This window comes from Tamandua tetradactyla, chromosome 14, assembly GCF_023851605.1.
Source record: "Tamandua tetradactyla isolate mTamTet1 chromosome 14, mTamTet1.pri, whole genome shotgun sequence".
Classification (NCBI taxonomy): domain Eukaryota; kingdom Metazoa; phylum Chordata; class Mammalia; order Pilosa; family Myrmecophagidae; genus Tamandua; species Tamandua tetradactyla.
Genome location: NC_135340.1, coordinates 45505010 through 45514502, shown reverse-complemented (window position 1 = coordinate 45514502; position 9493 = coordinate 45505010). Strand labels below are relative to the sequence as shown.

Below are 9493 nucleotides of genomic sequence, written 5' to 3'. Positions count from 1 at the left end.
GAATATTCCATGAGCAATTCAAACATAGAGTTTGTGAGTACTGGTCATTCCCACCTCTTCCTTCTTCTCTCTTTTATAATGCCTTACTTTCCCTAACCTTCTCAGTTTACTATGTTTTCAAATTTACCAACTCCTGTTTATAGTTTGAGAGTAATTCTGTGAGGCCATGGTGGTAAGAATATTACACGTAGAAGTAACTCAGGTTAGTTAGGTAACCCTGGGGGAAATTCATTGTTTAGTGAACATAAGGACCTGAGTCTAAATTGAGAGGACATATAATTTTGTAATGCATATATCCTTGAATAATGAATCATAAGAACTGTAGAACAGTGTTACCATTTGTATTTCAGTTTCCTTTTTATTTTCTTTTGGGTCGTAATATTGGAGGCGCTCCAGCTGAAAAATCAACGGATGGAGCAAACAATTTCACGGTGTCAGAGTTTGTGTTCTTGGGACTCTTCAATACCTGGGAGATCCAACTTCTTCTCTTTGTGTACTCCTCCATGTTTTATGTGGGAAGCATGATGACAAATTCTCTCATTGTGCTCACAGTAGCTTCTGATCCTCATTTACACTCCCCAATGTATTTTTTATTGGCCAATCTCTCTTTCATTGACCTGGGTGTTTCTTCTGTCCTTACCCGCAAGATGATTTATGACCTGTTCAGGAAGCGCAAAGTCATCTCCTTTGGAGGCTGCATCACTCAGATTTTCTTCATTCACATCATTGGTAGTGTGGAGATGGTGCTGCTCATAGCCATGGCCTTTGACAGATACATTGCCATATGTAAACCTTTCCACTACTTGACTATCACGAGCTGGAAAATGTGTATTTTCCTTCTGGTTGCTGCGTGGATAATTGGCTTGATCCACTCTGGGACTCAACTGAGTTTTGTTATAAAATTGCCCTTCTGTGGCCCTAACGTGTTGGATAGTTTTTATTGTGACTTTCCTCGGTTCATCAAACTTGCCTGCATAGATACCTATGGACTAGAATTCATGGTAACCATCAACAGTGGGTTTGTATCTCTGGGATCATTCATCATTTTGGTCATCTCCTATGTTTTTATCCTGGTCACAGTTCAGAAACACTCTTCAGAGGGGTTATCTAAGGCCCTCTCCACTTTGTCATCTCACATCATGGTAGTGATTTTGTTCTTTGGCTCTTGCATCTTTGTTTATACCTGGCCTCACCCCACTTCACATGCAGACAAATTACTTGTTGTTTTCACAGAAGTTCTGACTCCTTTTCTGAATTCAGTCATCTACACATTCAGGAACAAAGACATGAAGATGGAAATGAGCAGAGTATGCTGCCAGCTTATTATTTGTGGACAGATTTCTTAAATGAAAAAGTATGAGTTTTTTTATTAACACATAGGATATTAAGTTTATATTATTTTAATACCTTGATTTTCCAAGATACTTTAGTAATATTTAGTAAATTATATTAGATGATAATAGCTTGATTCTCTTAAAATATTAAGTGATATGATTTTTGCTTCCTATGGTTTAAGGAAGCAAGTGGTACAAGAAATGTACCTCCAGGAGAAAGCCAATTGCTTTTCCTTCAGGTGACATTACTTTGGTGACTTTTCCATGGCCTAGGTTTCAAAACTGGGTCTATTCATTGACACAGCGTGGGCTATATAAGGACAATGTTGCTTGATGCAATAAATGGATACAAAATAGGAATGTATACATCTATTGCCTCTTTTAACTTGTCATAATACAAAATAGTCTGTTAAACAGTCAGGACTTCAACATAGTTGTGACCCATTCTTTTTTTATATGGAAGCCTATGGAAAGTCAAGGAATCATGAGAATATTAATGAGTAGGGTATAAGAGCAAGAGGAATTAGCTGGATTTTTAAAATATTTAATGATATCATGTTTTGATAGAAGACTAATGCCTGTATTCCACACTAGGGTATGTCTCCTATTACAAGAGGGAAAATGGAGTCCCTTGGTCAGGTCACTTTTCATCTGTACAGTGCTTTCTGGGGTTCACAAGATTTATCTTTTCAATCTTATGTGCACTGTGTTCCAGTTTATCTAACTTCTACATTCTTCAAAGCAGATTCTCAATTGACATATGTAACTATCCAGTTTCTTCCTCTTCCGTCTCCTGATGAAAGATAATTTCTGTTGCATTTGTATAATTTCACTCCTTACAAGCTAAGTTGTAATTGTGAGATATTTTATATGTGACTACATCCTATCTGTAAGAATGAGGGATTTGTATCAACAATTCATAGCTATCTCAACAAAGAATACCAAGGGTCATTATCAAATGGAGATATATTATAAAAGATTCTGTTACATCATACATACTCTGTACATCTTAACCAAATTATCAGCATTTCTATTGTATTCTAACAGATCTTTATTTTACCTCATTATTACTGCTCCATACTAATTCACTTGTATTTTCTTTTGCTTTCCAATGTCTTAATGTATCTCTGTTTTTATTATTTATAGTGCCATTTGTTTACTATGCAGACTTTGTACTATCTTCCTGAGAATTTGTTTTTTAGAAGTGTTTGTAAATTGTTAATTTCTCTTTCTTTTCCACAATTAAATAATGTTCCATAGTTCCTAGTCTGGATTTCCGAAGTTCTCATTGCTTGTATGTGTCCATATGGAGTAAGTTTGCTCCTCACTCTGCTTTCCCTTTCTGCCTTTCTCTCAGTCTCTGTCTACGACAAGATATTTTAGCTGAATCACATTAGCTGAAATTTCACATCTGTTAGTGTAAAACTGCACCAAAGGCATTCTTTTTAGTCTAAAGAAATATCCACTTTTAATGGATATCTACTATGCTGTCTGCATCCTCTTTCTTCTGGTAAATCATACTTGTCTCTTAGACTAACCATGTAGTATCATTGGAAAATGACATCTTCTTGTGAATTCTTGACAAGTACTGATTAATCTAAGCTGTGGCTTCTACCACATGTCATAATGACATATCCTCTAACCTCAATTTAATGTTGCAGGTTGAGGCTCTGATCAAGATGTACCAATCTGATCCTTTTCAGATGTTTGAACCTGAGAAAAAAGAGAAAGTAATTCTCAGTTCCCTTTGATTTGTGAGGTATGGAAAGTGCTGGAAAACATATTTTCAGCTATCAAAAATATAATCTGGATAAGGAGAAAAGGTATGAGAGAAAAAGATATAGGGTTTATAGAGAGAAACTTGGCAGTATTCGAGAAATTGGTTCTAGCTTTCTTGAATATTTTAACTTCATTCCTGCCTTCCATACACTTTGGTTACTAACTGAGCTACATGTTTCATCTTACCTGTTTCTTTAAATGGTTCTTTCACTTAAAACCAAAAGTCCAGTGTATTATGGATCTTTCTCAACATAGCCATTGATAGGGAGAGTTGTTAAACTACTGTACTGCTTTGGTAGAAAAATTAAAAGACAAGGATAAGTCTTATGAACACTGAGAGGGCTCTGAGAGAGAATGCAGCACCCAACTTACAATTCTTTTTACCTTTCAGTTTTTGTAGAAATTATTGTGTTACATTTTTCAGCACAGTATTTCTAAGTCCATCTTTTTCTACATAATGAAAGAATGCCAGATGGACATTTCCATCAATCATTTGACACTTCTTCCAATAACTGGTACTACTGGGCTGATAACAGAAACATGATATTTTTTCTCAACAGCAGCCAATTTAATTAGGAGAGACATATAAGATAAATGAATTACCAGATTAAGTGCTCTTTGGAAGGTGTCTGTGGGGATTGGGTTATTTTCCCCACAAATATATGTCCTTGATTTTGGTCCCCACATGCTGGTGTGGACAATTATGAGACAATTATCCTGATTGAAAAAAGCCATGTTCTAATCCTGATCGAATGTGTGGGGCCAGATCTATTGTATAGGGTGGAACCTTTTGATTACATTATTTCCATGGAGAAGCAACACACCCAGTTATGGATGTGGCTTTCTGATTAGATGGAGATGTGACTTCACGCATCCAGTCCTTTAAAAAGGGAGATATTTTGGAGAAAACACAGTTGCTTCAGTGCTGACAGAGACACAGCTATTTGGAGATTCTTGGAGTGCTGACAGAGAGAGAGAGTAGACACATAGACATGGATATTTGGAAATGCAGAGCCCAGTGGATGTTGCCATGTGCCTTCTCATGAAACGCTAAGGAAGCCAGAATTCAGAGTTGTGTTCTGGAGTTGCTAAGTGAAGGTTCACAGATGCTTAGAGAGGAAACCACTGGCTTCAGAAGCTAGAAGCAATGGAACCAGGAGCAACAACCAGCAGAAGCCATCCATGTGCCTTTCCATGTGACAGACATTGGTCTTTCTTGGGTCAAAATATATGCCCCTGGATGCCTTAGTTTGGACGTTTTTATGACTTTAGAATTGTAAACCTATAACTTCATAAATTTCCTTTGTAAAAGCCTTTGCATTTTTGATATATGGCATTCTGGCACCATTTTGTGAACTGAAACAAATTTCTGTACCTGAGAAGTTTGGAGGAGGGCTAGAATGCTTTGAAGAGACTGATGGTAGTAATGTTGACTGTAAAAATACTTCTAATAAGTACTTAGACAGAAATGATGCATGTATTATTGCATACTTGAAGGAAGGCAATCCTCATTTTAAAGTGGCCAAGAATTTTGCAAAATTGTCTACTGGTTTTGGATGGAAGGCACAATTTAAAAGCCATGAACTGGGATGCTTAGCTGGAGAGATTTCCACATTAAATGGGTAAAGTGTGACCTGGTTTCTCCTTGCATCTTATAGTGAAATGTTAAAGGAAAGGGACGAGCTAAGCACTAAACTCTTGAGTTTAAAGAAACCAGAAACTGATGGTCTGGAAAATTCACCCCAGAGAATAGTGTCCTATTTGAGGATTTTGTTTTTGGTTTCTTTACATGGGCAGTCATCGGAAATCAAGCCCGGGTCTCTTACATGGCAGGTGAGAATTCTGCCACTGAGCCACTTTTGCCCACCACCATTTGAGGATTTAACTGAACATGGAACCAGTTAGTCATTTTAGAAAAATCCAGAATTGGAAACGGAGTTATTCAGAAAGGATTTATAGCAGGTCCTATAATATAATGGGTGTGATCTGTGTATACTGCACAGAAAACTGACAAGTTTCTTGTAAGAAATGGAACCACTGTCAGTCGGGAATAAAAGTAACAGAAAAGGTACAAATTGAAGAAAAATGACTTCAGATGTAGAACAATGGAAGTCAAAGTATGGAACCATGAAATCTCATGCCTGAAGAGTGGACCCACCTGTATACATGGAGAGGGTGAGTTTGCCCTGAAGTGGATGGTTGTCCTTCCACTTCATTAATCTGGAAGAGTTTTGCCACGCGGGGCCTTCAGAGAGTGTGGAACACATTGCATGGGGATTAGGGAAAGACTTACAGCCAACATATTGTTCTAAAGGTGTTAAATGTGTGGCCGAGAGAAGGCAGAGAGCCTGGGTGGCACCCCAATGATTGAGAGCTGAGAAAAAGGTTGTCTCTCCAATGTGCCACAGTGTTGCAACCCTCACCTCAGTATTTGGAGAGAACAAGGACACTGTATAGGCCTTTGGTAAGGGTAGGATAGCCACTTTGTAAATCCCCAAGGATAAATGACTCTTAGATTTTGAAATCTAATGGAATTAGCCCTACTGGTTTTAGGAAATATTTGGGTCCAGTGACCCCTGTGATCCTTCCAATTTCTCTCTAGGGTAATGGTAAATTTATCTTATCACTGTCTTTCCTTCCTATGCTGGCAGCAGAGAGCATGCTCTGAGTTTTACAGTTCCAGAACCAGAAGAGAATTTTGCCTGAAGACAGACACGCCTACAACTGACTTTGATGAGATTTAGTACTGTTTCTGAATTTGTATGTTATTTGTACTGTTATTGAAATGGTTTAAGTCTTTTGAAATATTGAGATATATAATTTTGGGTCCAGAGGGTGGAATGTACCAGTTTGAAATTATTGTGTACCCTGTAAAAGCCATGTTCTAATCTTGATCAAATGTTGTGGGACCAGACATATTGTTTATGGTCGAACCTTTAGATTAGATTACTTCCATGGAGCTATGACACACCTATCTGTGGGTGTGACTTTTTGATTAGATGGAGATGTGACTTCACCCATTCATGGTGGTCTTGATTAGCTTACTGAAGTCCTTTAAAAGGGAAGACATTTTGATTAAAACACAGTTACCTCAGAGCTGACAGAGACAAAGACATTTGGAGATGATTGGAGTGCTGACAGAGAGGGAGCAGATGACTAGACACAGACATTTGTAGATGCAGAGCCCATTAGTTGTTGCCATGTGCCTTCCCATGAGATATTATGGGAGCCAGAGCCCAGAGTTATGTACCAGAAGAGCTATGTGAAGGACCACAGATGCTTAGAGAGGCAACCACTGGTATCTAATACCACTGGTATTAGATGCTGGAAGCAATGGGAATGGAAACAAGGACCAGTAGATGTCTGCCATGTGCGTTCCACTGTGACAGATATCAGCCTTTCTTGAGTCAATGTATGCATCCATGGATGCCTTAGTTTGGATGTTTTAATGACCTTAGAATTGTAAACTTGAAACTTAATTAATTCTCTTTTTATAAGCCATTCCATATCTGATATATGGTATTCTGGCAGTATTTTGCAAACTAAAACAGACCCATTGTAAATAGAATGTCTTGAAGATGTTACTTCAGTTAAGGTGAAAGAAAGAAAGAGAAAGAAAGTCATGGGAAGAAGCCAGACGTCAACATAACGCAGGGGAAATCCTCTATTAAATATCAGATAATAAATAATTTAATATAGTCTTACTGGTAATCTTGTGGTAATACCAGGCAACTAGAAGATGTCCATGTAGTATCAAGACCATATAAAGGTTTAGCTCATGCAAGTTTCAGATTGATGTGTCCTCTCTTGTGCCAAAGGTTGTTCGATTCCCTTTAAAGTAAGAAGGAAGGATTTAAGTGACATGGTAACACTAATAGAAAAAAAGGCAAATTACATTTACAATATGAGCATCCTGTCTGTTAGGAAACCTGAGATGGGGATCAAGAGTTGTTCAAGATTTTACGACTCTTAAAAGGATTGTTACATCTCTTTATCGTGATGTTAAATCCAAATATTGCTTTTCTCTTTGATCTTTCTTGGGCCCTTCATATTACAGTTTTGGACCTATGTTCTTTGTCCTTTAATGTTCCCTAAGGTTTGATGGTCAATACTTTCTCACTTTTATTTATAAGAATGATTAGTATACATGCCACTCAAAAGAGATTCATAGAAATTCTCCCTTACTTTCTGTAAGTTCTCATTCAAGACTTCAAGAATTTTGAGTTCCAGTGTAATTCTATCCTCATTTTATATGTGGATGATGGTTTGCTAAGCTGTAAAGATAAAGTTCCAAAACAGAAACTACCTTCAAATTCTTTTAGTCATGGACACAAAGCATCCAAAGCAAAATTGCAATTGTTTTTAAAATTTTAAATAGTTATGTTTTGAACACTTTTAGGATTATAGAAGAATTGAGAAAATATTGTAGAGATTTCCCATATCCCCCAAACCAAGCTTCCATATTATTCATTTTTCACATTAGTACCTTATCTTTCATATTTTTTACAATTAAGAAACATATATTGATGCTGTACAATGAACTAAAGTTCATATTTTTTGAGATTTCCTTTTTTTTTTAACATTATGTCCCTCTGTTCCAGAATCTCATCTAGGATATCAAATTATACTTAGTAGTCATGTCCTATTGGCTTCTCTTGGCTGTGACCTTTTCTGAGACTTTATTTGTTTTTGATGATCTAAATAGTTTTGAAGTAGTTGTCAGATATTACATAAAATGTCCCTCAACTCGGATTTATCTATTTTATCATTATTATATCAGGATATAGGGTTTTGCAAAAGGAAACCACACATAGAAAATACCATTTTGCTATATTTTATCAAAAATGCAAATATCAGCATGATTTACCACTGAACTATTATATTTAATTTGGATTTCTTATACCAACATATATTTGGGTGTTATTTTAATTATATCACAGTGACTATATTTTAATTCACCTATTTAGACCTTTGACATTTAAAGTGAGTATTCCTATAATTGGGTCAATATCTATCATGTAACTTTTCTATCACTTATTTTTTCTCTTCCTCCCTTCTTATGCCTCCTTGTGTCTTAATTGAGAATTTTACAGGACTCTTTTTTATCCTCTTTTATAGGATAAAATCACACCCCTCTTTAAAATTATTTTATTGGTTGACCTAGAATTTGCTATATGCATTTCAACTAATCCAAGTATACTTTTTTTGTATGCTTTATGGTGGGGTCACATTTTATTATTTTTCCATCTGAGTATCCTGTTATTGCAGCACCACTTGAATTTTTATTTGTTTTTTGTTGTTTTGCTTGTGGTTGTTTTTTTGGAAAGTGCATGGACCCGAGTCTCCCGCATCAAGTATACTTTTAAATAATTCTGTATTGCTGCACATTAGTACAGATCTTTAGAGCTTTCTCAGTTCCTCTTTCCTATTCCCCTTGTAACATTGCTCATTTCACGTATTCATATGCAAAATTCACCAAATAAACTTGAACAATATTATTTTAGACAAGTATTTTTTAAGATCAATGAGAAGTAAAAAAATAAAATAAAATATTTTGCATTCATTCCTTCCTTCTCTGAGGCTTATTCATTCTTTCAGTTATTTTGGGATTATGACCCATATAGTTTGGAGTTTCTTATTCCTGGAGCAGTTCTTTTTTTTTTTTTTTTAACTTTTTTTATTAACTAAAAAAAATTAACAAACAAAACATTTAGAAATCATTCCATTCTACATATACAATGAGTAATTCTTAATATCATCACATAGTTGCATATTCATCATTTCTTAGTACATTTGCATCGATTTAGAAAAAGAAATAAAAAGACAACAGAAAAAGAAATAAAATGATAATAGAGAAAAAAACTATACGTACCATACCCCTTACCCCTCACTTTCGTTTACCACTATTTCAAACTGAATTTATTTTAACATTTGTTCCCCCTATTATTTATTTTTATTCCATATGTTCTACTTTTCTGTTGATATAGTAGCTAAAAGGAGCATCAGAGATAAGGTTTTCACATTCACAGAGTTTCATTGTGAAAGTTATATCATTGTTCAATCATCATCAAGAAACATGGCTACTGGAACACAGCACTACATTTTCAGGCAATTTCCTCCAGCCTCTCCACTACAACTTAAACAAGGTGATATCTACTTAATGCGTAAGAATAACCTCTAGGATAACCTCTCGACTCTGTTTGGAGTCTCTCAGCCATTGACACTTTGTCTCATTTTACTCTTCCCCCTTTTGGTCGAGAAGGTTCTCTCAATCCCTTAATGTTAATTCTCAGCTCATTCTAGGGTTTTTCTCATTCCTTTGATGCTGAGTCTCAGCTCATTCCAGGATCTTTGTCCCATGTTGCTAGGAAGGTCCACAC

At 36.0% G+C, this 9493-nt stretch overlaps 1 protein-coding gene across 1 annotated transcript; it reads left to right on the top strand.

Annotated features, from left to right (window-relative positions):
- The first annotated feature begins 305 nt into the window (after window positions 1-305).
- On the top strand, window positions 306-1346 carry LOC143655438 (olfactory receptor 4F3/4F16/4F29-like). Its single transcript, XM_077126733.1, has one exon. It carries the CDS (start codon window positions 306-308, stop codon window positions 1344-1346), a length of 1041 nt encoding a protein of 346 aa, XP_076982848.1.
- The last annotated feature ends 8147 nt before the right edge of the window (window positions 1347-9493 follow it).

Bases quoted from the DNA above. Each gene is read 5' to 3' on its own strand.
- LOC143655438 (XM_077126733.1), top strand. From the start codon at position 306: ATGAATCATAAGAACTGTAGAACAGTGTTACCATTTGTATTTCAGTTT.